The sequence below is a fragment of the Ahaetulla prasina genome, chromosome 3, assembly GCF_028640845.1.
Source record: "Ahaetulla prasina isolate Xishuangbanna chromosome 3, ASM2864084v1, whole genome shotgun sequence".
In the NCBI taxonomy this organism is placed as follows: domain Eukaryota; kingdom Metazoa; phylum Chordata; class Lepidosauria; order Squamata; family Colubridae; genus Ahaetulla; species Ahaetulla prasina.
Genome location: NC_080541.1, coordinates 101,201,357 through 101,216,253, shown reverse-complemented (window position 1 = coordinate 101,216,253; position 14,897 = coordinate 101,201,357). Strand labels below are relative to the sequence as shown.

General features: G+C 38.7%; 1 protein-coding gene across 7 annotated transcripts in view; it reads right to left on the bottom strand.

Annotated features, from left to right (window-relative positions):
- Nucleotides 1-14,897, bottom strand: part of CTNNAL1 (catenin alpha like 1) — a 58,602-nt gene that overhangs the window by 25,461 nt on the left and 18,244 nt on the right. For 4 of the 7 annotated variants that reach the window (XM_058178747.1, XM_058178749.1, XM_058178750.1 and 1 more), the window contains 6 exons: nucleotides 8,295-8,484; nucleotides 5,612-5,799; nucleotides 5,063-5,182; nucleotides 3,235-3,324; nucleotides 2,718-2,888; nucleotides 1,107-1,307 (listed from right to left, as the gene is read on the bottom strand). In XM_058178747.1, the coding sequence (XP_058034730.1) occupies nucleotides 1,107-1,307; nucleotides 2,718-2,888; nucleotides 3,235-3,324; nucleotides 5,063-5,182; nucleotides 5,612-5,799; nucleotides 8,295-8,484 (960 nt within the window). Of the gene's footprint in view, nucleotides 1-1,106; nucleotides 1,308-2,717; nucleotides 2,889-3,234; nucleotides 3,325-5,062; nucleotides 5,183-5,611; nucleotides 5,800-8,294; nucleotides 8,485-11,304; nucleotides 11,541-14,285; nucleotides 14,343-14,897 lie in introns of those variants that run through there. The other 3 variants (XM_058178753.1, XM_058178751.1, XM_058178752.1) reach the window with 3 other exon arrangements.

Sequence of the window (14,897 nt, the reverse complement as noted above, 5' to 3'; positions counted from 1 at the left end):
TCAGTTACTTGTGTATGCTTTCTGTATGTGATTGCTGCTAATAGTGAACAGCCAGGTCAGCTTCAGCACATTATTGCAGCCTGATTCAGCATGAGCAGCTGATTGGTGGGTGGATCGGCCTCCCGGAACACCCCCAATCAGCTGCTCCAGGCTGCAGGGATTGCCATCACCACCTTCATGCTTCACATTTTTGGCCTTGTGGGTAGGGCTACATTTGGTGTATAAGATGCACCCAAATTTTCACCTTTTTTGGGGTGTGTGTGTGTGTGCGTCTTATACTCCGAAAAATACAGTAAAACAAGTCCTTAGAGTTTCATATGTTGCAGTGTTTTCATGGTCATATGTTCGTTATCTAGCGGTAGGTGTCTGGTGCCCTACTCACAATTATGACATCACAATGAGCCACAGTCATATGATCACTATTTCTAATGTTTCCTGCTGGCTTCCCACAAGCAAAGTTGATTGAGAAGGTGACAGGATATCAGCTTGCTTACTGACCCATATGCTCACTGCTTAACAATGACAACTGGAACTGCAAGAACCATTGAGGCTAAGTGAAATGGTCACATGGCATAACGCTTTATAATCATTTAGCTTAGCAATGACGATTTTGTTCCCAATTTTAATCCGAAGGTTCACCTATGTTTCAGTTCTACCTGATTTCAATTTCGTCCCTACATTTTGAGAAACTTTAAATCTTTAGGAGTTCTCCACATGTATTGGTTTTAACATTTTCACGTTACCCATATTAGCTGAGAGTAGTGGGTGCTATTGTCCCACTCTCTATAGAGATCACTATGTAGGATAAATTACAACAGTAAACAATAGTAGCATAGCAGAGGACAAATATGTACTAAATATATATTTTTCTGAATATGACTACTAATGATAGGAGAAAAGTTGTATTTATAAAAGGAATTATATTGGGATTTTGTTCTGATTTAGGTAAACATTTGTAAAATACGGTTTTAAATGGCAAGGGTGGATTACTCCATGGAATTTGCAATACTGTGATGATGCACGTTATCATGTAGAGTGAATAACTGATTTAGTACCCGTATTAGTTCTCAAACCAACAGTTGTGCTGGGAAAAAAGTCTTTCTTACAGCATTGATCCAGGCTGACACCAACTGCTCCAATTCCATCTTTGCTTGCTTAGAGAGCTCCAAGATGCGTCCCCGTGTTTCATGGCTTGTATAAGCAGAATCAGTAAAATCTTCTGTGAGTTCAAGGACAAGACGCAGCAATGCTCTAAGGTTCTCTCTTGGCAGAAGATAAAGGTTTTCTCGCAGACCTTCCACCTTATTCTGAAAAGAGGGGGAAGGGATGCATGATATACTAAAAAAAAAAGCAAAAAAGACTGAAATATCAGTGTAGTTATAGCAGGCCAATTAGGAGAAAGGTTTAGAAGCAAAGCTCCCTTCCATCACATGACCTAAAACACATCCCACATTCTCAGCCTCCCAACTGTAATATGGTAAATTTACTCAATGTTCTTTTAGTGTTTTTAGATCTACCATATTTTTCGGAGTATAAAACACACCTTTTTCCCCTAAAAAAGAGGGTGAAAATCTGGGTGCATCTGAATGTAGTCCCGCCCAGCTTCTTAAACAGAGGTTTCAGAGGCTCAAAAAAGCATCAGAAAGGGAGCTTCAGAAAAAAAGCCCCAAATGGAGCTTCATAGAGCTTAGAAAAAAGAGCCCCAAACGGAGCTTCAGAAAAGAAGCCCCAAACAGAGCTTCAGAAAAAAAGCCCCCAAATAGAGCTTCAGAAAAGAAGCTCCAAACAGAGGTTCAGAGGCTTTTTTTCTGAAGTTCTGTTTTGGAGGCTTTCAAAGGTAGAAAAAAGTTTTTTCTGAAACAGAATTTCAGACGCAGGGGAAAAAAAGCAAAAAAAAAAAAAAAAAAAAAGGAAGGCACAGAGCTCACAACCAAAGAACCTTTTGCTAAAATTCACCTCTGGGAACAGCTGATTGGGGGTATTCCGGGAGGCTGATCCACCTGCTTTTTTCTTATTTTCCTCCCCAAAAAACTAACGTGCGTCTTATACTCCGGTACATCTTATACTTCAAAAAATACGGTAATTGTTGTTAATATGTATTCCATCCTATAAGCTATTGTTTAGAATCTTTTAATTGAATTAAAGATGGTGTCTTTATGTTCAGATTCACTGAACAACCGTGTTCCTAACTTACCATCTGCAGGGATTCGCTTAACAACTGTGATAAGATTAAATGGTGCAAAACTCACCTAACAAATATCTCAATTAACCACAGAAGTTCTGGGCTCAATTGCAAATGTAAGTCAAGGACTACCTATATATAAGTTTTGCCATTTTTAATACAAATTAGAAGTTACCAGCATATTGGGTTGGAGTTACAAGTACATTTCTGTTTCAGCAAATTGGGTCAACTTTCTAGTCTAGTAATGTGAGTTGTACCCAACATTTATCTACCTTCTGAGTGAACCTCCTCCACCAAGGTACACATACATTCTCCTCTAGGAATTGTCATATTTCAACCATACATATAGTTTGCATATACATATGCAATCTTTAGTTCATAAAAACATGGACAGATTATGCACAAAGAGCACTGAAAAGTCTTGAACTTACCGAAGTATTTGAAAATCACTGGAAAATTTTAATCTAAACCAATGAAATGTTTTTCCTCTTGCATCTAGAAATAGTCTCCCAAAAAAGCCTCATCTGATTCATACCTTGAATTCCTTGATGCCGGTATAGATACTCATTGGGCCCGATTCATTTTCTCCATTGGGCCGAGTGTCTGCTACAATCTCTATAACCTGTTCCAAAGCTAGTCTCATTCTGTGGAACACTGCTCCTTTGTTAACACGGGCAGATTCACAATCGGGATGCCTTAAACAGGTCTGAAAAAATCAATTATTTTAGCAAAAAAAAAAAAAAGCAGTAAGCAGGAGGTAAATAAAGATAAATCAACACTATTTGGGTCTTTCTGTGCTATTTACCAAGGTGAATCCCATTAATGTGTGTGTGTGTGTGTGTGTCGCCCCACCTTGGACAAATCAGCTAAGGCTGCTTATCAGTGAATCAGCCACTGCATTTGTCAACATTTCCTCTGCTGTCCCTCAGAAAGCTTGCCAGGCTCTAGACATGTTGACTGATGTGGCTTTAGTCAATGCTGTCCCCATGTTTTCCGGAGAGCGGCTCTCTAGTCTTTTGCTTTGCTGATAACAAACAGAAAAAATTAGTTACCTTGGAAGCAGTGAGAAGCATCATGGTACATTTCTCAAGAATAGATCTAGCAGCTGCCATTTTAGCTTTCTTCTTTTCATCTTTCAGATCCTAAGGAAAGAAAAGCAAAATCTCCTAATGGATAACAATAATTCTTGGCAAAAGGAGGTATAGGACATCTACTGAAAAACAAAGCATGTCATATCTTTTAATTATTAAAAAAAAAGGACAGACACAATAATGGGATATGGAGAGAAATTTGGGCAGCTTTTCTGTTGCTTCTGAACTATTAGATTCATGTGATTTCATGCTTTGTTCCCAAGCGCCCCATAGGCGCCCAAACACTTTTCGCCCGGATGAAGAAATGATGGAGACTCGGAGATCCCAATTGCCAGCAGACAAAGCTTTATCTCCCTCTCAGCAAAAAGTGCACAGTAGAGGTGGGGTGGGTCGGGGAGACAGACGATCCCAGTGAACTCAGCTCTGTTTCAAAGCATCTCATTTGCAAGCAAGCTTGAGTCGCCCTCATTTCTCCATCTGGGCGAAAAGTGCATCTGCCCTGGGAGGCCTTGTGGCTGCAGGCAAGCAGATGGTGGGAAGGAGCGGGTGGCCAGCCACAAAGTAAGACATCTCCCGAAAATAAGACCTAATGGGTCTTTTGATCAAAAAAAAAATAGACCCAGTCTTATTTTTGGGAAAACATGGGTATCACTGTTTATTATAGTCACTGATAAAGATGTTAATTTTGCCTAATTCTTCGAATTCCAAATAGAGTGAGAATAATAGCTGAAATAGCTTCAGCTATTTCAGTAAAGGAGACATGTCTCATATCTCTGATTTAACAAAATAAAACATTCCACAGATATAATACAAACATTTTCTTTTACAATATAGAAGTTACAGAGAAGAAATCCAAAAGATTTAACACTTTAGATGAAAGATAGATTTGGTTTCAACAGAATTAAAGGAGCTGTCTGCTAGTGTAGAACCATTAAAGGAATTGTTTGCTAGTCTAGGCCAGGAGCAGGAAAAGTAACCATACTTTTCTACCACTTTCTTCAAGGTAGATAGCAGCGGAGGGCAAGGCAACAATATGATATGTCCAAAAGATCTGGAACATCATTTTTTTTTCCTTTTTGGAACTAGATGTGGGGCTTTCTCTTTGTTTAAGTAACGTTAGTGTCTTATGCCTGTCAGAAACAACTCATTCTGCACAAAAACCAAGGTGCTTTTCTTCAGTATAATAGTTTGCTGCCAAATTCTGGCAGACTGTCTTAGATGCTCAAGTGGGAAGCTACTTACAGACTTCTCACCATGGTCTACATGCTGAGGAAAAATTTCTGCTGACCCAGCAATCTATTTATGAACATTTTCCCACTGATGGTCAGTCAGCATTCCATACTACTCAGGCTATTGTGGGGGTTTTGCTTTTTATTTAACAATGGCAGTTTTCCAGTGCATTTCTGCTTTATTTTTTTCTTTTGTATTTTGCAAATATTGGGTCATCCAAGACTGCCAGTACTTCACAGTTGGGAGGAAACACTGCTGCTGTGGCTCAATTAGGACAGATGCTGAGACTAAAAGTCCCTAGTATTACTAAAGTCAGTGGTATTCTGCCTTTTATGGTTATTAAGCGTGACAGCTCAGATGGGATCTCACTGTTCAGATGTACTTTTATGTCTTACAATACTTGATAAATTGCAGGTTGGATGCACACATTATAAACACCAATTGTAGTTTTTAAACAGGTGACTATTTTTTCTGTAAGAAGGCAGAATTGACAATGAAGTAATTTTTGCTAACTTTTTCTACAAAGCATTGAACAGATAGACTTTTATCTAGCACTTACATTTTGTCGCTCTCCAGTTAAATGGGCAAATTCCACCATTTCATTTCCAAATTGACTGAATATTTGCACAAATTCCTGAAAACTGCTCACTTTCTCTAACTGTTCCATTGTCATAAGGACCTGTCAAATATGTTGAAAAGAAACCATGAGTGATAGATCACTGACAAGACAAATTTAGAATTTCTCAAAATCAGTTCTCGTTTTCTATTTTAAGATGCAACCAATTTTGCATGGCCATACAGTCAAGATTATTTATGTACTCTTTCAATACACAATGCAGTTTAACTTTATGTATTACTGGATGAAAGGCTTATTTATTGCTCCCATAATGACTATACATATCTATAATGTATTATCTGGCTAAAGTTTAGCACTTAGGTTTCCTATTAATAAGAAAATGTATGTATGTACACACAGACAACACGCACACAATGATTGAGTTGGGACTGAACTCAATGCCAGTTAAAAATATTAAATTATCACTTCCATAATATATAATATAAAACTGTATGCAAAATGTACAATCGCTGTTCACAAAATCATAATTACCTTGTTTCTAGACGCTATAATTTGCTTAATAACTATTATGTCAGCCAGAACTAATACTTTTGTAACTGAGGAAAGCAAGAGCCTTGCAGCCTTTATCACTCCTGTTTTATCTGTAAAAATTGTTATCTGGCCATCAGATTCTGGACGATCCAAGGTTGCAACGTCTGTCAGGTGTGCGATGGTCTCACCTATAAGCCAAAAGTAGTTAGTTCAGCCTTACACAATACAAAATCAGCTGGTAAAAACCGTATTTTAAAAAAGAGAATATAGGCCAACATCAGTGGTGCAGCAAGAGAATTTTAAATTCTATGCATTATCTTTATCATGTGATGGTGGTGATGGTTACCACAAGATGCAGTGCTGGCCACCAGCTTAAGTGGCTTCAAAAAAGTGTTGGGCCAATTCAGGGAAATCATGGGGATCAACAGTGATTAGCTTTGATGGTTACGTAATTGCCTCTGAAGGCCACCTGCTGGAGTCTAATGGGCTTCCTTGCACAATGGGGGACCACTATGGAAAGAGACTGCTGGACTTAATGGGCTACTGTCTGGTACAGTAGGACATTCCTTATGTTCTAGAAGGAAGTAAGCCTGTTCATCTTTATTTTAAAACATTTTTAACGTCTTTCCCTTTTTTGGTCCGGAATGACTAATAACAGTAAGTTTAGTAAATAAAAACAAAGCTTATATATTGTCATAGTGCTTGCTTTCCTAAAAAACCCTCTGCTCATCTTTGAGTATGAAACCACATTTTCTGGAGATTAGATCCCTAGCTATTCTTTGGCATAACAACTAATAATCTAAAACATTGATATTCTTCTTCACTGACTATGATTTGGGGACCAAGCAAACTCATTAATATTACAGCACCATGAAGTAGGGAAATTTCCTGAGTAGAACATATAGGCATATAGATCTGTTTAATATACCTAACCTAATATATTATACCTAATATATTATATATAGTTTTGGAGTATAAAAAGCACTTTTCCCCCACAAAAAAGTAGATGGAAATATCTGTGCATCTTATAGGGTGAATGTTGCCGAAGCCCCGCCCACCCGCCACCCTTCAGCCTCTGCCTCCCAGCAATATGCCTCCTTGCAGCAAACAGCATGGTCAGTTTCAGCACAGCTTGATTTAGTACAAGCAGCTGATTGGCGGTTGGATCTGCCTCCCAGAATACCTCTTATCAGCTCTTCCAGGCTGTGGGGATCACTGCCGCGTATTGGCACCGGTGCTGCCCATCACCACTAACACCTATTACCGCCTATGCATGCCCCTTTTTTGGCCTCCACACATCCCAGTTTTAGCCTCCGCACACCCCATTTTTGCCCTCCATTCGTTCCATTTTTGGCCCATTCTAGGCAACGGAGATAGGCAGCACTGGCAGCAATCCCCAATGCCTGGAACGGGCCAAAAATGGGGCACATGGAGGCTGAAAATGGGATGGGCAGAGGTGGCGATAGGTGACAGTGCTGATGGGTGGCGGGGATCCACGCAGCCTGGAACAGCTGATAGGAGGTATTCCGGGAGGCAGTTCAAACCGCCAATCAGCTGCTCGTGCTAAATCAGTCTGTGCTGAAGCTGACCAGGCTGTTTGCTGTTTGCTGCAAGGAGGCAAATTGCTGGGAGGCAAAGGCAGATTTTTTTTTTCTTGTTTTCCTCCCCAAAAGCTAGGTGCGTTTTATACTTCGGAGCATCTTATAGTCCGAAAAATATGGGTATATAGGTAGTCCTTGACTTACAACCATAATTGAGCCCAAAATTTCTGCTGCTCTACAAGACACTTGTTAAAAGTGAGTTTTGCCCCATTTTATGTCCTTTCTTGCCACAGTTGTTAAGTGAATCACTGCAACTATTAAGTTACTAACAGTTAGTTGTTAAGTGAATGTGCTTCCCCATTGGCTTTATCAGATGGTCGTGAAAGATGACATGACCCCAGGACACTGCAACCATCATAGATATGAGCCAGTGGCCAAGCATCTGAACTCTGATCATGAGACCAAGGGGATGCTGCAATGGTCATAAGTGTGAAAAACTATCGTAAGTCACTTTTTTCAGTGCCATTGTAACTTCAAAGGTCATTAAATGAACTATTGTAAGTCAAGGACTACCTATAAGTTACTCATTCTTATACTTACAAAATATGGAGAACAGTGGTGTATCTACTTTAATTGCCCTATCAATTAGTTCTATAAACTTTTGTATTTTGAGAAGGAAGGCTGTTGTAATCACTGCATGCTCCTCACTGAAAAGAATTCCGTCCCATTTTAAGCAGGAAGCATCTAGAATACAGCCTATCTCACGTCACTCAATATTCTGAGAAATTAGGAACTGCAATTCACGCTCCAAAGAACAACAAATTCATAATTAGAGTTACTGTTTTAAATCACAGCAGATATTTTTGAGACTCATGACTATTCCACCGTTTCTTTGTGTTAATGCTTCCCTACTGAATGCCACAGATCAACAGTAGGAGTTAAGACAATTTCAACAAGACTGGATATCTGATCTAAAATAATATCCTGTGGTATTTTCCCACACATTTAAAGAGATTAAAATGCAAGTCTCTGTTGCAGGTAAATTCAAGATGAGGATTTACTAAATCCAAGAGAATAGAAGGCAGCAGGTATTTCTGTAGCAAATAATGCCCTGCTTCTCAGGTTCATAAACCTTCACCTACCTGCTTGCTTTGCTTCAATGCAGGCTGCCTTCATTTCTTCTTTCAGCTCTTGGTTTTCATTGGCTATAGCTTCACCCACCGTGACAAATTTTCCAACAGCTAGGTTAACCGCTTGGCCCACCTGTTGGATTGCTTTCAATGTCTTATCCGACTTCTTTGGTTTATCCTTATGGTTAATCAGAGTTGTTATCTAAAACCAGAAACAGATGACCGACAAAGCCATGTATGAAATATTGTTTTGGTATCTTTATTCCCAAGAAGTTCCATTCAAAATAATACCCGAATAACAGATTATGAAACCCTTGCCTGTGTTTGGCCAGTGCTATGGGGTGTACTTCTTTTAATTTTACTTAAATGTTCCTTTTTAGTTCCTTTGAGGTCTTTTAATTTTTGTTATTTGAATAATGTATGCAATATTTATACATCAGAATTCATTCTCTCTCCATCCTAATGCCTTTCCTTGTGTGAGGGAGAACAGAGAGTTCGAAAGCCGACGAAAAAAAATATCAACAATTAAAATTCCAAGTCTGACAAGCAGAGCAGAAAGCAATATAAAACAAAATAAACTGAAATAAAGGTAATTGCTAACTAAAAAGACATTTAGAAAATGTGCTGGGGAGTACCTGTAAAAGGGTGCTTCTGTATTCACTTCTTACTTTCATCTCTACCCCCTTCCTGCAAAGTCTAAAATGATTGGTAAAATATACCTGCAGATGAACTTCCACAGGCTGGCCTCGGTCTTAATCTATTCTGAGAGATAAACAGGCAAAGTTTGGGGAAGGCAGATTTACATTAGGGACCATACTATAGGGCTGCAGCATTTGTGCATTTGTGCCTTTCACTGATTTTAAGGGTGCATTCAACTTGATTTTCAGGATTAGACTGTGGCACAAAACTTAGAACTAGCACAATTGGTAAATGTCTGCTTCTACTAATATCTAGAATGTATAAAGCTGCAAGAATGAAAGTCAGGTGCAGTGACCAAGGACATAAAACCAAAGAAATACCAATGAGTACAGGAATAAAACAGGATTGTGTAGTACCTCCAGCACAGTTTAATGTATACATGAATTCACTTGTGGCTAGTTTAAACAGCCTAGACTTTCACCCTCTTACACTGAGCTAATGGTGTATGAAATTACTATTCTATGGTAATGATGTGGTAGCTTTGTTCTAATAATGAGAACCTCATGATAAAATATTCCAAATCTAAAATATGTGTATTTTCCAAACTTCCCAAGGTAGAGAACTGGCAAACAGGAGGGCACACCATCAAAAAAATCAGAACTTTTAAATACTTAGGTTTTCCAAACTTTTGGAGCCCAAAATGGCCTTTCTACATATCCCAAAGGGCAGAAATTGGACTCAGCTATATAAGCTTTCTATTTTAGTCAAGATAAATCATTCATTCCAACCGTTATTAAATACTTTACAATTAAGGCTTGCACCAAATTAATTGGGTCCATACAGCAAGATAGCAAGAAAAGAAAAAATTCAATCCAGGGCTATTAAACTCATATGGCTCATGGGGCAGCCATGGAAATGGTGAATGACTGGCCCGCAGTGTCTCTGCCAGCAAAAATGGAGCTTGGGAGGGTCGTGCTGGGGGGGGGAGAGATTTTCGCTGGCAGAGGGCTAGCAAAACAAACAAGAAGGGACAGGAAAGGAGAAAGGGAAACAGGAAAGATAAATTAAAAGAAGGAAAGATGGGAAGAGAGCAAGGAAGGAAAAAGAAGGAGAGGGGAAGAAAGAAGAAAGGAGAATGAAGAGGGAAGGAAAAAGAAGAAAAGGGAGGGAGGGAGGGAGGGAAGTCCTGCCTTAGCACTTGGCCATCAGCAGATGGCAAGGCTGCTCTGGAGGTCAAGGGTTTGGCGCTCTCCCTGGTGTAGCCTTCTTCCTCTGAAGACAATGGATCCCCCCCAGCCAGGGGTGAAATCCATTTACCTTCACTAGCGGTTTCCAAATGGGAGTGCACGTGCACTCGCTTCGCTCGCGCATGACACCTCTGCACATGCACAGGACCTTCTGCGCATGCACAGAGCATCAAAAACGGGACATGATGACATCCAGGCGGGCCCTCCCGCCTCCAGCGCTATCAGTTCGCCTGAGCTGTATAGAACCGGCTGCATTTCACCACTGTCCCCAGCCCTGCCTAGGGCCACCACAGGTGTCCTCAACACGAATGATGTCGAGCTGGCCATACCCCCTGGCCACGACCCCGCTCCTCAAAGGTCAAACACAACCCTGATGCGGCCTTAAATGAAATCAAGTTTCACAACCCTGGTCAAATCCAAATTTTTGAGACAGATTTTCCAGGTCTCTCACTGTGTCCCAAATATGGTGCTCTAGAAAAAAGCAGAAGTCACTAGAATCTGGCCTTTGGATTATAATTGTAACTCCTGGCTGAAATGATTACATGATCCAGTTGGATTTGCCCTTTAATTATAGTAGACATTTTTTACTCCATCTAGTAAAAAGAAAACAACTATCCCAGGTAATTATATTCCTACAGCTTTTCTTGGGATACCTTTTTTACCAATGGAGTTAGAACAAGGCAATTCAATTTTGAAACAAAGAAATTTAAACATAGAAGATCAACTGGATTATGCAGCTTGTCCCCATTATATGTTTATTAACAACCTAATTACTACAAATCAGCCAGTGACCCAGACAAGATCAGTTTCAAAATTCAGAAGAGCATTATCCTTAACTCATTGCAAGGCACATTCCATGGCAATCTTGAAAGGGTAATATTCTTATACCATACGGAACAAAGGTGAGGGTTATTTTGAGCACTCGTCATTTTCCCAAATTGAGACGTTTTTATTCTCTCTATTATATGCTAAGTATTCTCCACTTTTATCTCTGTCTTCTGCTGCATAATTGTCCTGCTCTGCTACTTTCTACGTCTATGATACTTCCTTTCTATTTTTAAAATATGTAAGAATATTTAATAATGCTATTCCCCCGCTTTCCCATATATGAAATTATACTGTTCAATTCCACTAACCCATTTTGCTGGAAGAAATATCAAACTAGGAATCTGGGGAAGCGAAAGATTATAAGAATGTCAGACTCAATGAGACAAATTACTGTTTCTCAAACGTATGGCATCCAGAATAACACAACAAGGTTGTCCAAAGTGATCACAATAAAGTGGCATTCCTGAAGCTGTGCAAGGACTGCCTCCGTGAATCTTCTGAGTGAGACACAGCCAGGACTCACAGATAAAACTTCTCCAAAACCCTGAAAATAGAAAACCAGACAAAATAGGAAACAATCTAGTTTTGGAAAGCTTTGTAGCAATCTCAAGTAATAACTAATATAAATGCTGGGTGGATAAAAGAATTAGTTTGCTTGTGGCTATGTAATGACTCTAAGCTGATCCCTCTTTTTACTCCTCCCCCTGGCTCTGCTAGTCCTTCTCCTACAATAAGCAAATGTTTGGAAATAACTAATGACATTGAAATATTTATAGAAAAAATAATGAAGCAGTGGAAGACAGATTTGGTGGTTGGAAATGAAAAAACATACCAACATTAGGAGAGGCATATTCCAGAGTGACTCATTATCAATTATGTGTCATTGCTATGATCCCACTTTCAGTGATTTTGAAAAAACAAATGTTGGCTATCAAACGGCAAAAAGTGCAAATAAAACCTTACATTTGATTTATATGGATGACCTAAAGGTTTATGGAAAATCAAAAACTGAAATTCAGTCATTGACAAATATGGTAAGAATTTTTAGCACAGAATTTGGCCTAGAGAAACATGGTACTGCAGCAATAAATCGGGGTAAAATCACAAACTTACGTATTCGTCATCACATTTGTTAAAACTATACTTTGGGACTTGGGGCGGGAAGACTGAAAGACCTTTGCTTTCTATATTTCTATCTTTTCTTTTATGTACACTGAGAGCATATGCACCAAGACAAATTCCTTGTGTGTCCAATCACACTTGGCCAATAAAATTCTATTCTATTCTATTCTATTCTAAAGCATGGCTGATTGAGCCAGTTTGGTGTAGTGGTTAAGGCAAGAGGCTAAAAATTGGGAGACTACGAGTTCTAGTCCCACCTTAGGCATGGAGCTAGCCGGATGATCTTGGGCCAGTCACTCTTTCTCAGTATAGGAAGGCTGCAATGGCAAACCACCTCTGAAAACTTGCCAAGAAAACTGCAGGGACTTCTTCAAGCAACTGCAAACACACACACACACACACACACACACACACACACACACACACACACGAGAGAGAGAGAGAGAGAGAGAGAGAGGGAGGGAGAGAGGGCGGGCATGGTTGAAGAGACAAATCCTTAATGGGAAGGCTATAAATTCCCCAAGAGGACATACTAGTTCATGACAGGAGATTTCGTGTGATTGGTGGCAGCCTATTTAGTGGAGAACCCTTGGAAGGAGGGGTTTGCCAATGAGATTTTAAATTATACCTTCTCCTTATTTGAAGCAAAGACCATCCTTTAGGAATGTTGTTAGCTGACATAACATTTATTAATATTTTGTTGCCTCAAGCTGTTTTTAACTGCAGAAAGCTATGCAAATTCATTGAAAGGTGTGGTAGATTCTTTCTGTAAAGTAATATTAAATAGGTATTACTGCCACAGGGAGCAAAAACCTGCAGGCCTAAGGCTTATGTTTTTATATGTTCCCTGGGACTCTAATGTGATTGCAAAAATGTATAGCAGTTCCCTTTTGGGAAGCGGATAGAATTGTTCTGTGCATTCAGCCCCATCAAAAACTTAACTGCTGCCCTTGTCTCCAAAAGGTTGTCTATTCAATTTAAAACCCACCTTTCTACTCAGGGCCATAATTACAATAACCCTTACATTAACAGGGTTAATTATTTTTAAAAGAAACATATTTGTAAATCTTGTTTAGACAAGTATAGAATTGGATTATTTTGTTTCAAATTATAAAAACACTCTCACGACAATCCAATTTTGCTGACAACAATATGAAAATGCTTTGCCGTTATTTTCTGGACCCCCTCCCCCCACAAATCCTCAGTCTTGCTTACAATTCTGGAAAATTGAAGCAGTCCTTCATTCAAATACTAACATGGGCTGATCAACTGAAATCAGGCAAGGTCGGCTAGTCACTGGCACCTCTGGGGCACATATTTATATTTAAGATATTTTTCTGGAACAATGAATAACAAAAGCAATCAGGGTACATTGTTTGCATTGAACTAAAAGTGGGCATGCTTGCCCCTAGCACCAGATCATTCCATTCTAGTTATCCTGAGGGTACTTATATTGTCCTTGAAAAGATGTTTGGACATGGGAGTTCAGTTTCACCAACCTCTTAAATCCTTCTTTCATCTTTTCTAAACAGCTCCGGTGAAAAATGAGCAATAGTGCATTGCTGATGCTTGCATTTATCTGTATTTATCTTTTCCTATTTCAGAGGGCTGTAGCCGAGTTTGTGCATTTGTTGGAAACAAGTGCCAGGCAACAACACTCTTATTGGAGTCAGAGTTATAAGGCAACATCTTGTTCCACAAGCCTATCTTCAAATGGGTACCAGCAAAATAGCCTTCTACAACTCACAAATGCAACAATAATCTTTCATTATTTATTGCCCCAAACAACTAGAATTAGATTCATTAAAAGAACTTCATTTAAGAATTCGTAACTGATAACTACTAATATAACTATAATCCAAAAATATGTCTACTGTTTTTTTAAAAAAGAAAAGTATTTCAATATCTTATCAATGCTATTTTTGAGGCAATTACTTCCTAATGTGTTTCATGGATATTAAAACAATTACATGGCAAAACAATCTCCTCATGAACAATATAATAATAATACTAAATGCAACAAGTGGACATTATACTTTGCATATATGCATTTTTAATTATTTCTGTTATAATGAACTGGGGCTGAATTTCAGCATAATCGAATTCAGTACAAAATTATCTGAGATTAGGTTCTCTCTTTTTCACATTCATATACACATAGACTTACTTCATTATTTTTACAAATCATCTGATCTGTTTCTAATCACATATTCTGTCCATGGACCTGGGGAAAAAAAGATTTCTTGGTGCTCATAACTGAAACCCAAGTTACATTATAGACACATTGGCTCAAATTATGCCTAAAGCACCCACTTTCAAAAACATATATATTATGCATAACAGCCATTTGAAAGATGTGGCAAATTCAATTTCTGAATAGAGTCAAAGTTCACCAGTTCTATTCTTCATTATCCTCCAAGCGATGTGTCAATCAACAGGTAAAATGTTATCTTCTCAAAATTTACATCTATAAGTTACATTTCCTTTTTTTCTAAAATACTAATTCTTTAGCTATATAAAGAACTGGGAAGTACCAAATTATTTTATGTATCAAAACGGAACAGAGCTCATAGTTCTCCTATTTAAAAACCAATGGCTATGCTTCCTAGCCTCATTCATTTCACATTACAGTTTTAGTCAGAAAAAGTATTTTTTGTTGCTACTCTTTGCAAATTATCCCGCATTTTAGAATAAATCTATACCTGCTAAATCAGCAAATTTAAATGTACTCTCTTCCCTTAAACCTGCAGTTAATCCAGTCCGATTCTATATCGCTATC